A 22,442-nucleotide genomic window follows, 5' to 3' on the forward strand; every position below is an offset into this window, starting at 1 on the left:
AAAATAAAACAATACCTCCATAAATAAGCTATAAATTTATACAAGCATAGTTGTAAAATATCAATTATTTACAAATATTACTTACTTAATAATGATGAATGTATTCCATAAAAAAAAATGACTTCGACCGTCGCAAAATCAAATGTTTATTTAAAAAATCCAGTTCTTATTGATTTAGAAACTAAATTGAACTAATTTTGATAAAATTTCAATGGGACCAATCTAACCCTTTCAGACCTGAACGATACGGGCGTGAGTTGTAACTTTAAAACATTCTAAAACCGCGCGCAATTCATTTTTACGCACGAAGCTGGAATAAAATGTTAGTAAGATTCTAAACCAGCCAATAAGAAATCATTTTAGCGGTTAGGTGGTGCAGTAGTTTGCGTGCCGGCAAAATGACTTTGCTCCTAAAACACGAAAATATATTTAATGATATAAAAAAAAATCTTGGGTCTGAAAGGGCTAAAAGTCTTTCAAACAAAGAAGAATTTCCCGAAACTGTCTAGGAGTATTCGAGTGATCGGAGAATATACATAAAAAAATATAAAAAATCCGACGAAATGCAAACCCTTTTTTTTTTGAAGTCGCGTTTTTTAAATGGACTGTCAACAAAAAAAATTGCTTCAGGTGAGAGTTTGAGTATTTAAACCTAATATCAAAATAGGTATTACACGAAACAAAAACGATGTATCTACATCGGGGGTGTCTAACCGGTCGATCGCGCCGGTAAATTCGAGTTTAACTCTTACACTGTTATTTTAATTAATAACTTTAAAGGTCTTAACCAATTTTGCTTTCATATTCACATACCCTCATGGGTGAGTAGTCTGCTTTAGTATTTATTTATTTCTATCCATTATCAAGGTATATTTTTAGAAATATTTTCAAAATTAGTAACAAATTTATTTACTGTTTGTTTTATTTACATTATTTTTACCTGTACCTTTCCTGCACTGGATTACCTGCCAATTAATTATTTTCTCTCGCAACTAACTATGTTGGTATTTTGGAAGAGATCGGATTAGAGTTAAGAATTGCCAACAAGTTGTTAAAGTAATCGCTGTATCTTTTTTTTTTATACAACTAAGAATGGCAAACAAGCTGACGGTTGATGGAAAGTGGTAACCGTCGGTAGAACATGAGCAGTACCACGTTGTCATAACGTTCTGTTTCGCCAATGATACCTCCCATGCGTTGCCATTCCTGAAGACTCAGGTGTTATTCCTCTGTACTTAGTAAATTCACACCATATTCCACCCTTCAAACCGAAACACAACCATGCAAACACAACTGGTTCACGGTTGAAATACGAATGGGACTGAGGTACCCAAGCAATCGACTTTTGTACAGTCTCCCTCCCGCTGTATCTATTGTTCAAATGCAATAAAGAATATAAATAAATGAACAGAAAATGTATTAAGTGTCTTGGATGGACCTACGTGAATAAATGCACTTATATTCATTTTAATACAGAATTTAAGTCACTGCTTGAAAACTGAACTTCGATTGCATTGAAGTTGGCCTCGCTGTTAAATAATTATATTATTAGTATATATCTAGGTCAGTGGTTCTCAACCATTGTGCCGCGGCACTTTTGTGTGCCGCCAAATTTTGCAAATATTTAAATTTTTTGTCAAACTATTCATGCAGTGTGTTGTAGTAAGTAAATGATTTTTATCTTTTCCTTTGTGTGCCGCCAAATTTTGAAATCGTTAAATATGTGCCGCAACGAAAAAAAAAGGTTGAGAATCACTGTTCTTGGTTATGTTTTCATTCCACATCTTTAAGTGTATAACTGCTAAATTCAGTCCAAACTTAACTGAAACATTTACAAAACTATCTGGTCACTTCATCATCCACCACTTCTATCGGAGGGCAATCCTTGAAGACCTGCTGCAGTATCTCCTGACAGTACTCTTTCTCTTCTATATATGACTCCTCCAATTCTGGATGTTTGAGATGATCTTCTAGAACCTTCTTGAGGTTGAGACGAGGGTTCCTGCACTGTTGCAGCACAGTCGGGTCCAGACCCTCGACTAAGGCGAGGAGAATGCCCAACAGATGTTCGGTAGTGTCATCTCGTCCCGACTTGATTTGTTCCACCACTGTTTCCACAACGTTGTTCTGTATGAATTGTTCTGAAAATATAAAACAAAAATGTACCCTCTTATTCATAACACCATCAAACTGCTTATAAAACCTACTTGAACTATCTCTTTCTTTTATACTAAATTTAGTTTGCATGAAAGTGACAAAACAGTGTAAATAATAGTTAAAACAGATTTGACAGTATTATATAATAGTTAAGACAGATTACATTTTCGTTTTTTTGAATAAGGGAGTAAGGAATTGTGTTCTGAGGAATTGATCTTTTTTTTTACAACACAGGGGGCCAACGAGCATGCGGCTCACCTGATGGTAAGTGACTACCGCCGCCCATGGTCACCTACAACACCTACGGCATTGCAGGTGTGCTGCCGGCCTTATCGTATCGGCTCGGAAATACTGCTACTGGAAATTGATTCCAAAGAGTGGTTGTGCGTGGAAGAAAGTGCCTTGAAAAACGCACGGTGGAGGACCGCCACTCGTCCAGATGGTTGGGATGAAATTTTAGTTTATGGCGGATTGTACGATGTTGAAAATCAGCAGCAGGTATCAATCCGAACAATTCCTCAGAGCACTCCCCATGATAAATTCGGTAGAAGATGCACAGAGATGCAACATCTCTACGCAGTTTCAGTAGGTCGAGCCGGACAGTAAGACGCCGATCGTCAACAATTCGAGCTGCTCGACTTTGAATGCGGTCTAACGGAAGGAGTTGCTACTGCGGCGCTCCTGCGCACAGGTGAGAACAGTATTCCATGTGATTATTTGATGTGATGCCTACAGTCACTTTTTATCATCGCACCGCTCGCCATCGACAGGGAATTCATTCTTAGACACTTGAACCTAAATGGTCATATACAGTGCGATTTTAAAGGAATTTTCTCTGATGAACACTCAAGTTGTGGAATGAGTCCCCTCCCGAGGTTTTAGTAGGACATTGTTGTTCAACAAGGTAAGTTCGCCTTTGCTAACATTGTTATTACTGTATTATACATACTGTATTAAAACATACAGTAACAACTTATTGTTGTTACTGTATGTTTTAGTGCAATAAAGAATATATATTTATTGTTCCTTACGTATACGTAATAATACGATATTTCCTATATTAATAAATGCTATTAATTTTCGATACTTTTAACCCTTCTTTGCATAACGGTGGAAATTTCCATCATAACATTAAATTCCCAAAAATTATATAAAAGAACATGTTCACTTTAAGTTGATCGTGTCTGAATACCTTTTTAATGTCCATTGCAGAAAAAAAAACATAGCTGTCAAATTTATTTCTTTAACCATTTTTCCTTTAATTTTGAACATAAATTATATCACCTTGATTTATTTTACCAATAAAAAAAAATTATGCAAAGAAGGGTTAAATGACTACCGCATACTAATGACTATACCTTTAGCATCGCTGTAGTGGTGCGCAAGGTGCCTGACGAGGAATGCGGCGCGGGTCCTGGCGGCCGGCTCCGGCGCCCGCAGTAGCGCTGCGAGCGCCGCCACGCCGCCCTGCCACACCAGCTCGCGCGCCGCCGGCTCGTACTCGCGGCATATGCCTGCCATCACCACGCAATTTTTTTATTATATGATAACCCCATATACCATAGCCACATGTTCATTTGCCTCTGTACGCATGCGCTCGCGTGCGGCCGTGCGTGCGTGCGTGCGTACGTGCGTGCGTGCGTGCATGCGTGGTTGTGTGTGTGTGTGTGTGTGTGTGTGTGTGTGTGTGTGTGTGTGTGTGTGTGTGTGTGTGTGTGTGTGTGTGTGTGTGTGTGTGTGTGTGTGTGTGTGTGTATATATATATATATATATATATATATATATATATGTGTGTAGAGCATATGTCGAAATTTAATTTGAAACAGAGAAGGCCATAAGCTATTGTCATAAGCCTGGTTACATGGATAAAATTGCGGATTTTTTTATTAGACATAATGGGATAACAGAAAGAGCAAAAGAGCATGCGGCTTAACTAATAATAAGTTATTACTATCGCCCATAGACATCCGCAATATCTAAGAAACTACAAGTGTGTTGCTGTTTTCTTGAAGGTTTCAGTATCATATCTGTTCAAAAATACTACTGCTTTTTTATGGATGATAATGGAATAGTAACCCCGCCTGCGCTTACGGGATACGCTGACGGGGCACCATTGAGTAATGATAGATGGGAATGAAAAGACAGGTCAGTTAGCCCATCGTGATGAATACACCTGAAATTCAACTGTGGTTTCCAGAGAACACCACTTCGAGGTCGACCTGATTGAGTATATTTCTAGCAATAGGACAGATAGTCTGCATTACTAACTTTATCGTCCCCCTCCTAAAATACTACTGGTGGAAGTTGGTGCCTTGTTTTGGTCGGTTCCAACTCACATGATATAGCGTACAAGCACTTGGCGAGCGCGTGCCCCCGCTCGGACTGCACGAGGTGTATGAGCACGTTGAGCAGGCCGCAGTCGAGGGCGCGGCGCTGGCAGTGCGGGTTGTTCTGGCACGCCTCCGCCAGCACCGAGCTCGCACGCGACCGCAACTCGTCGTTCTCGCTGCCGTAGCATACCGGAAAGATGGCGAACCCGCCCATTTTGTAGAAGTCTGGAATGTAAAGCCCATCATGATGAATTCATCAGGAATTAATCATGAGTTTCTGGAGAGAACCGCGAGGAGGTCGACCTGGTTGGGTATATTGCTAGCAACAGGATTCTCAGTCTCCATTACTAACACTCCCTTTCCCCCCAATATTGCTATATTACCCACCCCTATGTCAGATAAATATGACGGGATTGGTATGGACATGAAAATGTTTCTCAGGTATATGTAACAGAGTGAAGGTTAAATAAATAAAAATATAAAAAAAAACACACCATTAGCAATATCGATATCATCAATATAATCCAGCAGGTTGTCGAATGCGGTCTCAACATCAGAAGGCAACGGTTCCCCCAGCTGGATGCTGCGGATCTTCTCTGTGTCTGTTAGCACTTTGATGGAACTCTGCAGCACCTCTGCCACATTCACTGTGAGACTCTTTAATGCGTCTTCGAGAAATTTCCGCCGCTGTGAATGATAAGTAATAACATTGCTTTAATATTTTAATATTTGCCATTCGCGTTTCTACCGTAAAGCAGTTGTGTTTATATTGCTGTGTTTCGGTTTGAAGGGTGGAATATGGCGTAAATTTACAGGGTACAGAGGAATAACACCTGAGTCCTCAGAAATGGCAACGCATGGAGGGTATCATGGGCAAAACAGTATACTCTGTTATGTCCATGGTACTGCTCATGTCTATAGGCGACGGTTACCACTTTCCATCAGGTGGGCCGTCAGCTTGTTTGCCATTATAAGTTGTATAAAAAAACAATAATAACTTGATAACCTGGGGAAAGGGATTGCTAGTAACGGGGTCTAAGGACTAACTAGCAACTAACTGGACTTTTTTCACTGTACTGCCACAAAGTTTAGCAAGGTGGTAACAAATTATGCAAAACTTCATTTTTAATGTTTTTTTTTATACTATAATTGGATATTTTTTATTATTATTATTATTTTTCCATTATTCTATTATAACAATGTTCTGTTTTTGGTTTTTGATGAATGCATTGTTAAATCTGTAAAACTCACCAAAAATATGTATATATGTTATAAATAAATATACTCTCATTCCATGTTAAAACATATGTAAATACTTTTTTTTTCTTAGAATGGCAAACAAGCTGACGGCCCACCTGATGGAAAGTGGTAACATCGCGCCTATAGACAAACAAAACTGCTTCACGGTTGAAACATGAATGGGACAAAGGTACCCAAGCAATCAACTTTTGTACAAAGTCTCCCTCTGATAAAACATCAACAAAAATTTACATAAGGATTATTAATATAACTTTAGCAAAACTGTGAGTTAAACACTAATATGTTAATACCCTTACCTCTTCATCCATGGGACTGAATTCTGAGTTCCCTGGTGCATCTTCTGCTTTTGTTGCTTCCATTGCAAACCTCAGGAGACCCTGAAACAACCAAATCAAGTCCATTTAGTTTGTGACTTTTGCCTTATTTGCATAAAAAATATTTACAAGCTGGTTAATATATGCTTTTAATCATTCACGTTAATATAAAAAAAAATATGTCATCAGATGACCAGCGAGGTTACAATAATAGAAAAGCCACACATGCACAAAAAAAGTCACATAGAGTAAAAGTGTTTTGTATTTAAAATTCACAAATAAATATTTCAGAAATGATTGAAGACGAAATATTTAAAACACAAGAACGTTTAAAATACTTATGTACTGTTTTTATGTAATAATGTTATTTAACTCCCTTCATCATCATCATCAGCCATTATCCGTCCACTGCTGAACATAAACCTCCTCCATAGACTGCCATAACAAACTCCCTTATTTTAATTGAAAATTTCATAAAATAATGAAATAAAAAATGAAATTTTACAATGTTCAATTAAATATTATATCTTAAACATCATCGTTTCAGGCATTAATCCATTGTCCACTGCTAAACATATACCTCCCATATAGACTGCCATAATTAATGTTCCAAGACCACATGCATCCATTGACTCTCTAGTACACATTCAAGGTTGTTCCATTTAGTTGGAGGTCATCCTATCTTAACCTGAACATTTGTATTAATATGTAAAGTAACTAATTTACCATTGTCATCCATGTGAACAGTGTTGTAAATAGCAGGATGCAGTAATAAAACATATATGTATTTGTGATACAAAATAATAAGTTTAGTGAAAAATTATGAGACATGTCTTATAAAAATCTGACACAGAACAAACTTAAAAATAATACATTGTTCTAAAAAAACCTCAGTGTCAACAGCCAGTATTAAAACTCCAACAACCAGGATATGTTCAGTAACCATGAAAATGTTGCCCATGTCATTTTCGATCCGATAAGAATAAAATACTTTTGTGCCAAATTTCATAATGATTGTTTAAGCCATTAAGACAACAAGAGGTAACAAATATAAAAATCACTTTCAATTTTATAATAAACTGGATTTCACCTGTACATGAATATATTCATGGGATATATTTACAGACCAGGATAAGAAGTAACCTATCTTTCTTCAACCCCTATGTATACCATATTTCATAGTGATCGGTTAAGCTGTTAAGGCACTAAGAGGTAATAAACAAACTCACTTTCACATTCAATAAGGATTTAAGGTTTCGCCATATAAAAGTATCCCTTAACTTTATTTCTATAAATGATAAATTTAATTCAAATAAAACAATAAATTTTTATTTACGGTATTTTAATTAAAATTTATTGTTTTTATTTGTGATAACATCTTTGTATTTATTTTTAATTTAATACCTTATGGTTGGGTATTTCGGTGCAAATAGACACATATTTATATCCTGGCAGGTCGACCTCCATGTGAAACCATCTTATTAAATTCCAGGTGAATTTATTATGATGGGCTAACTGATCTGCCTTTTCATTCTCACCTATCATACCTCACTGGTGCCCCGCCAGCATATATTGTTAGCCCAGGTGATTACTATTCCATTAAAATCATTAAAAAAAAATACACACATATTTTCAATTACAAAAAAATGTGTACATGAGTGAGAACTTTTACTGAGTAATATTTTATGAATGTATTTTTTTACGTAAAGTTATACAGATAAATAAGTTACCTGAGACTCCTGGGCTGCCGCGGTTGTACAGGCACGGATTGCATATTCTGACTGCTAACAGGATATGTTATTGCACCAGCTATTTGGTTATTTTCAGGATTCGTACCCATTATTCAAAATTGAATAATAAAAAAACAATTGACAAACACTCAACTGTAACTAACAGGACATATATCTGTTCTCACGCGTCTTCTTTATATACTAACACAACAACGACGTATTGACGAATGAATAATGTACGCAAAGGAAAATAGAACACAATATTCTATTCTATTCGAGAAAATTCAAGAACCCCTAAGAAGATGGAATCATAGAAATCTTTGAAGAACACGCGGAATGCGTAATTCTATTTTGACATTTTAATTTGACATTTCATTATGACATTGACAGTACCATTTGTTGTTGTTTTAATATTCGTCCAAATAAGACAGACAAAGAGTATGGCCCATACAGCTAAGTCATAAGTTATTATCAGTTCCTTATAAATGGAGTGAAAATTATTTCATAATATGTATTATATATATTAATCTTCATAGGAGTTGTAACTACCAAGCGTCAGAGTTCCTAATGCTCTTATCTCAAAGCTTTCAGCTATACTGCCATATCTAAAAGTACTTACTTTCATATTTCTTTTATATTAAAAAGTTATTACAAAATATTATTGATCCAGAAATTAAACGAAGATAACGGCTTACAGACATAGCGCTTTTGCCGTTTTTATTGATGGGGTAAATCTTAATTATTACTACGTAAAAACGTTATACTAAATCTATGAGAAAAAAAATTAAAAAAATATTGATAGGCATAAGGCTACTAATGAATATTATCGTATTTCTAAAAAAATAAGAACACAATATAACTTATAAAAAAAAACTTATGCAGTACTTACATTTAATTCTATTTAAATACTAATGATCCTTGCTAGATGGAACATGACTTCAAATGCATTTTCAGTAGCCGGTGGATGCAGGTGGCTCAGAACCGTATAATAGTTTCCAGGGAGAACCGCGAGGAGGTCGACCTGATTGGGTATATTGCCAGCAATGGGACTCTCAGTCTCCATTACTAACAATTCCATTCCCTCCTTATGTTCAGCAGTGGACGGATAATGGCTGAGATGATGATGTCTGATGATAGTAAGTTTCTAATATTTTTAAATTATAATGCTCTACACTAAAGAACTTACTTTTTACTTTTAGCCATAAAAAATAGGTTAATATGATGTCGTGTGAATGTCCGTAGATTAAGGTTTGCAGATAATTGTTCAATGAGTGGGTATATAAACAATTATTTGGAATACTGATGTTTTTAAAGTTATTTAATTTAATTAATTAATTAACATTTCTGAATAACTCAAGTCGTGAGCTAATTACGAATTTATTTCTTTATTTTTCTCACGACTAGCAGCGGGATGTTTTTTTTTTTCTTGGTTTCCCGCGCTGTAAATATTTACAACTGCCGTAGGCACAATATACATTGCATTAATCTCTGATAATTCCTGAGATAAACTGTTTCGAGATAAACCAAGTGTAATAATATATTTTCATAACGTCAGTGTCGACCGTGGATATGACTAAACGGCATTGTTGTAGATTAATTAATAATTTTAAAAATTAAAATTAGGTAGAGTAAGGTCACTGCGGAATTGGAGTTTATACAACACAGGTCAGTACAGCTGTATATATATACATACATATTTAATGGCAGGCAATTTTCTACTTAATTGTCGCTAAACACGTACCAAGTTAATTTATTACTAATAAAATAACTTCATTTATTATATTTGATTGTGCTTTACTTTTGACATTTTTTTTTTATGTATGGTAACGGAATAATAACCCCGCCTGTGGCAACTGTATAAACTGGTGGACTACTATTGAGACATGGTAAGGTGAGGATGAAAAGACAGGTTTTTTTATGAATGATAATGGAATAGTAACCCCGCCTGCGCTATCGGTATACACTGGCGGGGCACCAGTAAGGGATGATTGGTAAGGATGAAAAGGCAAGTCAGTTAGGCCATCGTGACAAATTCAACAATAAATTAGTCACGATAGTTTCCAAGAGAAACCGCGTGGAGGTCGACCTGATAGGGTATATTCATAGCAATGAGGACTAACCTCCCCATTACTAGCAATCCCTTCACTCCCGAAAAGGCAGATCAGTTAGCCCATCGTGGGTTCACCAGGAATTAAGCAAGATCCAGGCGAGAAATGAATTTTTGAATTTTTATTATTATAATTATGTCATCCGTTAACTTTCCACTGCTGAATATTGGCCTCCCCCATAAGAGAGGGTGTTGCCACGCTTGGTGGGCACATTAGCAACTCTTCGACTTCAGTTCGATGACATCCATTTTCAGAGATGTCACCTCGACAGGACCACATACGAGAGACGGAACGAGTGTGTCTGCCCACGCAGCCGCGGCCGCCGCCCCCGCCCGCTCCTGGTCGCCTACAGAGACCTCTGCACGACCACCCCGCCAACTATATCCTACGACCCGCCAACACGACACGCAATACCGTCACAATCACAACGCGCTAAATATATAATTTGAAATTTGAAAATGGAACTCTTCGTTCTATAAGTCTGGTTTACATAAAAAAAAGTTTTTATCGTGTTTTTTTTTTTATTTTATATTTTCCTCATCTTCCTTGTACCGTACTGCAACACTTACTCAACAGTTTTTTCTTTTTTATACCATTGAAGTGACAAACAAGCATACGGCCCACCTGATGGTAAGCGGTTACCGTAGCCTATGAACGCCTGCAATACCAGAGGTATTACGTGTGCGTTGCTGACTCTGAAGAAACCCCTTTACCCCCCTTTTGAAGAACCCCATGCTGTAGGCCAGTGATTCTCAACCACTGTGCCGCGACACTTTTGTGTGCCGCCAAATTTTAAAAGTGTGCCGCCAAATTTTGCAAATATTTAAAATTTTTGTCATAAACTATTCATGCAGTGTGTTGTAGTAAGTGAATAATTTTTATCTTTTCCTTTGTGTGCCGCCAAATTTTGAAATCGTTAAATATGTGCCGCAACAAAAAAAAAGGGTGAGAATCACTGCTGTAGGCTCTTGGGAAAACCTCGGCAGGGAGATCATCCCATAACCTGAGTGTTCGTGGGAGGAAACATCTCTGAACCCGCGTTGTACACGACCATTTAGGCTGTAAGGTATGAGCGTGAACTCCCTGTCGATGGCGAGCCGCGCGATGGGAGAAAGTGGCCGTGGTCATCGTATTGGCATTCATAAAAATCTGTTACAGACTACTAAGTCGACGTTTTAGACACTGTGATCCAAAACAGCGTAGTTTAAATACTGCATCCGCCACATCACATGCCTAATCAGAGAGTATCTTTTTTTTTTTTTTTAATGAGGGTCGTTGACACTGATACATGCCTAGACAATGGCGGACCGGCATGAACGTAGTGGGTAGGCCGTGTAAATTATTACAACGGAACGGTCACCATACTACCCTGCAAATTGGATATTAATCGCTCGGTGGGGACGCCCTCTGTGTGACACTACACTCGACTACTACGAGACTGTCTTATTTGTTACGTTGTAAATCTTAATATTATGTATCTATTTTAAAGGAAAACTAAAACTGTTTAATATATTAAGGACTATTACTGCATCATGCGGAGTATTTAGTAGTAGAGGGTAAAGAAATGGTAATCCGTCTGCATTATTAGTATAAGTTGAAGGGGCATCAGTCAGTTATGACAGTTGAAGAGGAAAGCAGGTCAGTTGGCCCATCCTGAAGAATTCAACTAGCATTGACCACGATGATTTCCAAAGGGAACCGCGTGGACCGCATGGAGGGCAGTTAGACCCTATTAGCGCAGGCGGGGTTACTATTTCATTATCCATTAAAAAAAAACCTATGATATCTTTTCTGGGCTTTTTTTTTAATGTATCATAATGGAGTAGTACCCCGCCTGCACTATCGGTTTACTCTAGCGGGGCACCAGTGAGGGATAATAGGCAGTTAGCCCATCGTGATGAATACATCTGGAATTTGACACAATTTCAGGGGGAACCGCGTGGAGGTTGTTACATATATTAAGAGTACGTGACCTAAGACCATGTGTCAGCCTACGACCTAATCATTATAATATTTGACATTCCTATTTGTATATTTGTATTTGTCCATTTGATATCGAAATCATTATATTGTTTAATATTCATATTTGTATATTTGTTTATCTCATACAAGTTTCCATTAGTAAGTTATTATCTGTATTTGTTGTCACTCTTTCGATGGAAGTATTTGACTATTGTAATTGTAAATAGTAATTAAGATATCTCTACTATATATATGGACGATTTGTAATAATAAAGACAGTTCAATTCAGATACTCTACGAGTCTAGTCATTTCAAAAACACCAACTGTGTTAAAACCCTGCCCCATAACAAGGTCGACCTGACGAGGTATATTGCTAGTAATGGGACTGGTAGCCCGTATTTCTAACAATCCCTTTCCCCCTACCCCTCTGTGGAGGGCTTTGCTAGTAGTTGCCATACTTGACAAGCGAGTTGGCAACCGTACTTAGGCTTTCCTTTAGTCGCTTCTTACGACACCCACGGGAAAAGAAGGAGCGACCCATTCTATGCCGGGAGCACATGGCGGTACTATTACCATTCTAATTTTATCCATTAAAAAAACTTCTTCCTTTACTTTACTGGCCAGTTCACAATTCTGCGATCTGTAATTATGAAAAGTTACAATGTACAGACAAACAGACACAAACAATGCAAATGGTGCGTCGACAATGGCGAACGATGGCCAGTACTCGGCAGGTGTCATTATTGCCACATAGTAATTGATTGGTAACAATAAAAATAAACAGCGCGCTGCGGGTCAACAGAACGCGCGGGCAGTCGACAGCTTGGCGGACTGGTGTTGCCAATCACAAGGTATAAAAGTCCACTAAGGGGTAAATATATTAAGGGGTAAATTATTTTGGTGTCTTGACCGAAATCTTTATATTACAATTGACAATTTAACATTATTATTTTATAATTAAAATTTTGTGTAATATATGATAGACATACACCATACAAATCTTTATAGATTTAATAATAATAAAAAAAAAAAAAAACTATGACTTTCTGTGTTGGGCTCACAATAAATTATATCAAATAATATATATTATTACATAATACTTATAATATTTCTCATAAGGTTTACAAAAAATATTTACATGTCAAAATACACACACTTCATACCTTGATTTTATTATTATACTCTTTTTTTTTTATTATTTCTGATCATAAATAATTTTAAAATATTTCATACTGTTCTTTTATATCTGTATTCTATTTCATTCACTCTCTCAATGAAATAGACATATGAATAAATGGTATAAAAAATTACGAACACGGATTCTCTGTTAGATAAATCTGACTCGGATGATTACATAAAAGGTTAAACATATGTGATAATTACGTAAATCACTTTACTAAACAAGTGACACACTGACAAAATGGTTAAAATATAGATAAATAAATAATAATAAATATTATCATTGGTGGGTTTCATAAGGGGCGACTAAGGGAAGATAATGGTCGAGGAATGGGTAGCAGTATGACAGTTAATGACTAATATGACGATATATATCATTGGACTTTTTATATAACACCATTTATGCAACAAGAAAAATTATGAAAAATAGTAACTGTCGCTTTTAGATATAAACAGCATCATTAGTTATATCTAATTATATTAAAAAAATGTACCTTAATTATATTCGTAATGTTATATAAAATCATAACGATTTATGTAGTGTAGTGACTATTTGATACCTCTAAACAGTCACTGCTTAAAACTTTTTACTGAACTTCGAATGCCAAACGCAAAGAAGTCCAAAATATATTGTGATGATCATGGTTTCTCTAAGACTATAAGGTGTTGTAACTTCGCAACCCTGTAATTTGATTACTGTTCAAATCAAAACATACGCCATGCAAGCACAATTGATCGTTGAAACATGAGTAGAACTAATATATACAAGCGCAGGACTTTTATACAATTTCAATATGTAAAGTAAAATTTGATTAGTTTAGTTTTGTATTTTATAAGATATAGTTTTGTATTTTATATATATTTGTAATTTATAAGAGCAGTTTATTTAGTACATAATTTTACATAGTATAAAACAAAGTCTCTTCCTAACAACTGTACGCTTAGATCTTTCGAGTTACGCAACGGATTTTAATGCAGTTTTCATCAGTAGATTGATTGATTGATTCTAGTGGAATATACATGTATAATATAATATAAAACATGCATACTATAATAAAAAAAGTCGATAATTCCAAAAATTTGCAATGTTATATCCAAAACATGTTTTTGTGCGCTTACATTGCAAACGCCGGCTATATCTTACGAATAACGTCAGAATATTGTGCTATAGAGTTATATATCTTAAATAAATTTACAAAAAAAGTCCTGATGATATTTGTCTATCTCCTAAGAATAACCTACAGTAACCATTTTTCTTATTACAAAAAATAATGAATTATTTACAAAGCTATTTTAAACAATACAACTAACTTATCCAACTAAATACGGTAGATACGTCGTGCTTTTATTAAATACTTAAATTGCCCTTTACAGCATATCATTAAAATGTATCTTAGAAGATATTAGAGATTTAAAATGCGCTGGTAGAGCGGCCGTCGGGCTGTACATTTAGTCTAAATGTATGGCCCATGCTAAGCAGGAGCGAGTTGCTAGTATGTTATAATTAAATAAAATTAATTGATCTCCAAAATTCTTGGGGAAATTCCTGCGCTGGCAATCCAACTGAAACCGCGACAAGTGACAGTCCCCCTAGCGCACGGAGCGGCAACATCGCTCAATCGATCCACATCACGTTCAGTTGGCGGTTCGAGCCGTTGTTGCCGTTCCACGTGAAAGCCCGCATTTCTGTTCTGTTTCCTCTTCGACTGACTTCAAGAAGTAAAAAGTCCTCAATTCGATTGTAGTTTTTTTATATTTGTCACACCACAACTTCGCCAGTTGTAAAGAGATTTGGAAAATTGTGGTATTGTATTGTAAAATCTTTATTGTACATAATTCAAATTAAGCACTGATAAATGATTCAATATACAATGGCGGACTTATCCCATAAAGGGATCTCTTACAGTCAACCTTTGAGAAGCTGAAAGAAAACTGTAGAATGTATAAGGGTAATAACCGTACAATTAAAGATAAACTAAATAATACCCAGTAAAAATTTTTATATATAATACATTAAAGTAGGTTTTATATGGAACTCAATTTCTTTTTTTCTACAGAATGGATGAAAAAAAAAAATGTGTTTGACATTAGTCGTTTACATTTTTATAAAACAAGATTTACAATTAATATAAGCCAAGCGTTTTTATAATGGTTGCTGTTTTTGAGGTTTTGTCTAAACATTTTCCTGTCTGGTTTAGTAAACAGTTTTAAGGTCAATTCTAGCATCCAAAATTAATAAAAGTTGTACGTAATACTTTTTGACTACTCCATCGGGGATTGCAGTCGTAAGCATATATTTTATTAGCCAATGCCCGTGACTTCGTTTGCGTAGAGCTGAATTTTATATCTCTAAATTGAAAAATATATTGATTCTCCATACAAACGTGCAACCCCATTTTCATCGCTTTCAAGTTTTACATTCGTGATACAGTGTTCTTCTCCAAAGTTAAATCTATCTGTATACCATAATTTATCAAAATTGGTTTAGTATTTTTTTTATGTATGATAACGGAATGAAATGCTAGCCCCGCCAGCACTAACGGTATACGCTGGCAGGACACAAGTGAGGAATGATAAGTGAGGATGAAAAGACAGGTCAGTTAGCCCATCGTGATGAATACACTTGGAATTCAGCACGATGTTTTCTAAGTGAGACCACGTGGAGGTCGACCTGATAGGATATATTGCTAGCAATGGAACTGGTAGTCCACATTACTAATAATCCCTTTCCCCAATGGTTCAGTGGTTTAAACGTGAGAAGGTGATAGACTGATAGAGTTTGTAATATTAACTAGCTTTTACTCGCGACTTCGTCCGCACGAGATATGTTATACTCGTATTAGCTATTAAATAAAAACAAACCACAACCACGATGGTTTCCAAGTTTCCAAAGGAAACAAGGGTCGATTCTGGTTGAATTCGCCACGATGGGCTAACTGACCTGCTTTCATCCTCATCAGTCATCTATCACTGGTGCCCCGCCATTGTATCCCGATAGCGCAGGCGGTGTTACCATTCCATTATCACTCATTAAAAAAAATACTGACGGAGTTATAAGGTAACAGTCATAAAAAAACACAACTGAATTGAGGGGCCACCTTCTTTTTGAAGTCGATTAAAAAGCGATAAAAATGCGCAGTTGTAAAATATATATATTGTTTTTTTGTTTTTGATGGGTGAAAGTGGTATGGTAACCCCGCCTGCGCTAACGGGATACGCTGGCGGAGCACCAGTGAAGGGTGATAGATGAGAATGAAAACAGGCCAGTTAGCCCATCATGATGAATTCATCAGGAATTAATCATGATAGTTTCCAGGAAGAACCGCAAGGAGGTCGACCTGGTTGGGTATATTGCTAGCAATGGGACTCTCATTACTAACAATCCCTTTCCCTCCATATATATATATATATATATATATATATATATATATATATATATATATATATATATATATATATATATATATTGTTAAACTTTTGTAAAATGACAACAGTAAAGATTTACATTCTAGAACTTTCTAGATATTTTACCTTTTGCCATAAACAAAAGAGGTTTCCGTTCAGTTGCATAAAATTTAATTTTATGTTATTAATTTCTATTCTGGTTATGAGAGCGATCTTTCTCTCCGCTCCAGGCTGGGTCTAGGGTTGGCACTAGTCCAATCTTATCAATATACTAGCGGCTCGTCCCGGCGTCGCACGGGTGGACATTTTTAACATTACCCTTCACCGCTCTGCTCCTATTGATCGTAGCGTGATGAAAAGTATACTATAACCTGCCCAGGAGTATGAAGAATAATTGTACCAAGTTTCGTTAAAATCCGTCGAGTAGTTTTATGTATCTATAACGAACATACAGACAGACAGACAAAAATTTCACTGATTGCATTTTTGCCATCAGTATCGATCACTAATCACCGCCTGATAGTTATTTTGGAAATATATTTCATGTACAGAATTGACCTCTCTACAGATTTATTATAAGTATATATTAAAATTGCAACGATGCATTATGTGAGTAAAAATAATATGAAAGGGTTTTAATAAAACCAAAGGAGGCCAAAAGAATATTTATTAGAAATTTTGTGTTTGTCTGTATGTTTGATTCGATATCACGCAAAAATTACTTCACCAACTTGGATCCAGTTTTCACAGTTGTGTTCCTGAAGGTTTAAATCAAAATAAATTTACAATCTGATATATGTTTATAATATATATATAATATACAGCGACATATATATATATATATATAATATATATATATATATTTTATATATATATATATACGTTCGAAGCAGCGAGCAAAACGCTAGATTTTAATAATCGTCTAACTCGGTCAAACATGTCACATATACTGGCAAGCAAGCATACGGCCCGTCCGACGGTAAACGGTTACAGGAACCTATAATTGACAATACCAGGATTATGGGGGAAAAGGATTGTTAGTGGTGGAGACTGAGAATCCTATTGCTAGCAATATACCCAACCAGGTCGACCTCCTCGCGGTTCTCCCTGGAAACTATCATGGTAAATTCCTGATGAATTCATCATGATGGGCTAACTGGCCTGTTTTCATTCTCATCTATCACCCGTCACTGGTGCTCCGCCAGCGTATCCCGTTAGCGCGGGTGGAGTTGCCATACCATTTTCACCCATAAACAAAAAAAAAACCAGGATTGTCACAAGTTGTTATTAATGATTTTTGTATGGTAAATATTTTTACTGCATTGGTTATATCTATTTAAAAATCTAATCTCTTAGGCCTAAATCCCCAGATAAAAATAACTCTTAATCCGAAATTTATTATTTTGTTACTTGGCAACCCTAGCTGGATCGGGGTGGAGTCCTCCCGTCAGGGGTGTGCGGAGGGGGTAAAGAGGGTGCGAGAGGGTCGACCTTCACGGAAGTCTCGGTTGGAGTTACTTATAATTACTGCGCGACTCGACTCACTTCAAAATAGACGTTTCGTATGGAAAGTTTTGCGTACAGATGGCGCTAGCATCACTTGCCTAGTAAAAATATTTTGAACAAAACCAATCGATTCTTTGTTAATACCACTAGGTACTATATAATCACGTGACTACGACGGACAAGTGTCTTTTGCAAGGAATAGGAATTCAATGAAGGTCTGTTAAGTGGACTTTTCTTTAGATAGGACAGACATACAATTTTCTTTATTTATATAATTACGAGTAATTTTTTTTTTAATAGATGATAATGGAATGGTAACCTCACCCGCGCTATCGGTATACACCGGCGGGGCACCAGTGAAGAATGATAAGTGAGGATGAAGCAGGTCAGTTAGCCCATCGTGACAAATTCAACAAGAATTGTTCACGATGGTTTCCAGGGGGAACCACGTGGAGGTCGACCTAATAAGACATATTGCTAGCAATGGGGCTGTCAAACTCCATTGCTAACAATCCCTTTCCCCCCTACGAGTAATATTATAAAGTGTATATATTTGCCGTGTGGTCCCAGCATAGAATAAGTTACGCTTTCCTATCCTGTGGGTGTCTTTTTTTTTAATGGGTGATAATGGAATGGTAACCCCACCTACGCTATCAGTATACACTGGCGGGGCACCAGTGAGAGATGGTAGATGAGAATGAAAACAGGTCAGTTAGCCCATCGTGACGAATTCCACAAGAAATAACCACAATGGTTTCCAAGGGAAACCGCGTGGAGGTCGACCTGATAGGGTATACTACTAGCAATGGGTTCATTAAACCCCATTACTAACAATCCCTTCCCCCCTTCCTGTGGGTTTCGTAAGAGGCGACTAAGGGAGGGCGAGGGATGGGTAGCAGCGTCCTTCTTAAAACATCTCCAAAACCTGAACTGCGATTGTCAATCCACCTGCGAAGCGTGGCAACTACTAGCAATACCCCCAAGGGGTGCCAACGTCCATACCACCGCCAAGGGGTGACTTATAATCAACAATGGATAGTTAAATGTATGTATTTATATGTACATTATTTTCAGTTCTTAGCGGCTAAGAACTCACTCACCACCACCAGAGTATCACGCCTCCACTGTTTTCAACCGACTTCAAAAAGTAGAAGTATCACAATTCGGTTGTATCCTTTTTTATGTTTGTAACCTCATAACTCCACCAGTTGTAAACCTATTTGGATTTTTCTAATTTGAAAGCATATATTTACTGAATGCTTTTGATTGAATCAATTTCGAATTTAACCGGTTTTATCACAATGTAATCCAAAATTTATATATTTATATTACATATTAGACGATTTACTCCAAAATGATACCACTTTAATAGTTCCACTAGTGTTTTTTATATTTATTTACATAACAAAATTATAATTACAAAAACATTACACACAGAGATACAAGAATGGTATGCTAAATTTTTTTTTTTTTTTTTTAGTACGTTTGTTCCGTTTGGAACAGGCTAAGGTCGGAGACCATGCTGCCTAGTCTTCAAAAAGATAAATTGTCTGGAATTTTATTTTTCTAATGTCGCTTCAATTATTGTCATAATCTTCAATATTTCATTTGTCAAATCCGGTAAGTACATTTTCATAAATATCTTTTCTTGAGTTTTCTTAAACCAGTGGATTTATCAAATTAAAAATAAATAATTATAAAAAATCATTGTCTTGCAATTCAATAAAAGTATTCTTATAGCTCCTTGAATGTTGTAGTAATATAAGTGAAAATAGCTTTGAAACAAGAAGGAAATCTTAAGAGAAGCGGGATTGAGTGCGGGATATTTTCGGGTTTTTTGAAGATAATCCTAAGTTCGTCAAACATAATGTGTCTTTGAATGACAAATTCAGAGCAATCAAAAAAAGGTGATGTAGAGTTTGGGCTGTATTTGAGTTACACCATGTGCATGATGGGGAAGCGATCATGCCCATTCGGTGCAGGTGTTCGTTGAAATGTCCGTGGCCGATTCGTAATCTACAAATATTGGTGTAAAATTTTCTGTTTGTGTCCTTTCCTTTGCAGAACCACGGTTTTCCAATACGCCAATTAATTTTGCGGTACCATTTGCCTTTAGTCTGTAATATTTGAGTCCAATGCTCCTCCCATTTAGTTGTAACGATTTTATGTATTCCAATACTACAATCTGAGTAACAAAGGGGTAAATCTTGAACACGAGCAGCACTTGAATTAATAATTTTAGCCAAAGTGTCTACTTGTTCATTCCCAAACACTCCAATATGTGAAGGGGTCCAGATGAAGATAATATCTTTTCCATATATAGTACAGAGATGATAATATTTATTACGAATTTCTTGAATTAAGTAGTTTGATGATGAAATGATTGTGTTATTTTTTAATGCCATAAGAACACTCATACTATCTGTAATTATAATCCATTTCGAATATAGTACCTGTTTTTCTATGTATTCTAATGCTAAAAATATAGCTTTTGCTTCTGCTGTGTAAATACTAGCCAAAGTTGAAATTTTATAACCGTGACCAAATCTATTTGACAAATCGTAAAAAGCCACTGAAGTGCTAAGTGCATTTTTGGAACCATCTGTATATATCTGCCTGTAGTCAATAAATTCTGATAAAGTCTCATACATATCGTGCTTTTCTTTTATGTCTTTATGTATAACAATTTTGATCTTACAGAACTTACTCTCATAAAGGCCATTATAACAAGGAAGTATCTTACTACTATAGATGTTATATTCATCTCGTAAATTCAAATCATTGATAATAGTTTTATTCAAAAACATAGAAATGGGGCAATTTAATAATTTGAGTATGAGTGGGTTATTGGAAACTGAAAAAACTTTGAAGAGAAATTTGAGTTTTAGGTATTCGAAACGAAGAAGGATAGGAGGCAAATTACATTCTACTTGCATTGAGATAATTGGAGAAGTATACATAGCACCTAAAATAAGTCTTAAATTCATATTTTGAATTTTTTCGAGTTTTTCTACTAATTTATGTTCTGAGGCATAACAAAAGAAAGCGTAATCAAAATTACTTCTAACAAGAGATTTGTAAAGTAAAAGGATAATTTTAGGATCAGCTCCCCAGTTACGACCAATTACAGATCTTATTATATTAGTGGCTCTTAAAGCACGATCTACTAAGCAATCAACGTATAGATCCCATTTTAAATTTTGATGAAAAATTACCCCCAGAAATTTAACGCTACAGTCTGTTGGAAGAGTTTGATTATTATATATAATATTCATTAATGGAACATATTTATGAACTTGATGAAAAACAACTACTTTACTTTTGGTTAAACTAATATCGAGGGAAAGAAGAGAAAAATATTTCTCAAGTCTTTTTAATGACTCATTTAACACTAATTGCATATCAATAATATTCTTTCCTTTTATATAAATTAATAAATCATCGGCAAATTGCAAGTTGTTCACACTGTTTCCTAAAACTAAATTAAGTTTATAGATATATAAAATATATAGTAGCGGGCTTAAAATACCACCTTGACATACTCCTTTAGAGCTTAACCTAGGTCCTATTAATTTACTATTTACTTTAACATACACTTCTCTATTACTAAGAAAATTATAAATCCATTCGATAAGTTTCATTGGAAGAAATGAGGATAGAATCGAAGATAGAACTGTTAAATTTACATTGTTAAAAGCTCCTACGACATCTAAAAAAACAGATAGAACATATTCATCGTTATTCAAAGCAGTACTAAGGTCGACATAGAAGTTCGCTAAACTTTCGCGCGCTGAATATCCACGGCGAAAACCAAATTGATTCGATGGTAATATACTATTACTTTCAATAAAGAACTCTAAACGCTGTTTAATTAATTGTTCGAATAATTTGCCTGCACAGGACGTCAATGTTATAGGTCTATAGGAGTCGAAATTTGTAGGATCTTTACCGGGTTTAATTACTGGAATCAAACAATCCATTTTCCATTCTGGTGGGATAATACAGTCCTTCCATAAATCGTTAAAAATTTGTAAGAGTTTAGTAAGGTTTATTTTATTCAGCAATCGAAACATATTGTATGTTAAGCGATCAAGGCCACTAGCTGTATCTTTTCTAGATTTTACTGCACTGGATATTTCATCAATTGAGAATGGGTCAGTGAGAAATTTTGGGCATGAATTAACAGAATTAAACTGTTTGTCATCAAAAGATGAGTGTACAAAATCAGGAGTATATTTGCGTAAAAAATCATTGACCCATGATATATCTTTAAAATGATTTTGACGATGTTTTGAATTTAGTTTTCTCATATTTTGCCAAACAGTGGAAATTGGTGTTAATCTATTAAATTTGGAACAAAATTCCTGCCACCCCTGTTGTCTTACTTGCTTAATTACTAACTTTTTAACAGCTTGAACTCTTTTAAAATTTATGTAATTATCGAGAGTTGGATTTTGTTTAAACCTAAGGTAAGCCGCTTTACTATCATT

General features: G+C 35.7%; 1 protein-coding gene and 1 long non-coding RNA gene across 3 annotated transcripts in view; one reads left to right on the forward strand and one right to left on the reverse strand.

Moving 5' to 3' along the window:
* Positions 1-1,175: 1,175 nt before the first annotated feature.
* Positions 1,176-22,442, reverse strand: part of LOC113518632 (hsp70-binding protein 1) — a 34,518-nt gene continuing 13,251 nt past the window's right edge. The window contains exons 1-6 of one of the 2 annotated variants that reach the window (XM_052901721.1): positions 7,794-8,141; positions 6,044-6,127; positions 4,982-5,174; positions 4,494-4,712; positions 3,516-3,671; positions 1,176-2,141 (exon numbers count right to left, since the gene is read on the reverse strand). In XM_052901721.1, coding sequence (XP_052757681.1) covers positions 1,840-2,141; positions 3,516-3,671; positions 4,494-4,712; positions 4,982-5,174; positions 6,044-6,127; positions 7,794-7,901 — 1,062 coding nt within the window. In that variant the 5' untranslated portion in view covers positions 7,902-8,141 and the 3' untranslated portion in view covers positions 1,176-1,839. Of the gene's footprint in view, positions 2,142-3,515; positions 3,672-4,493; positions 4,713-4,981; positions 5,175-6,043; positions 6,128-7,793; positions 8,142-22,442 lie in introns of those variants that run through there. The other variant, XM_052901722.1, reaches the window with a different exon arrangement.
* On the forward strand, positions 9,083-10,411 carry LOC128202221 (uncharacterized). Its single transcript, XR_008253654.1, has 2 exons — positions 9,083-9,456; positions 10,154-10,411. It is a non-coding gene; the product is annotated as an uncharacterized LOC128202221 (long non-coding RNA).

Source organism: Galleria mellonella, unplaced genomic scaffold (genome assembly GCF_026898425.1).
Source record: "Galleria mellonella isolate WM207_F2 unplaced genomic scaffold, CSIRO_AGI_GalMel_v1 utg789, whole genome shotgun sequence".
Lineage (NCBI taxonomy): Eukaryota > Metazoa > Arthropoda > Insecta > Lepidoptera > Pyralidae > Galleria > Galleria mellonella.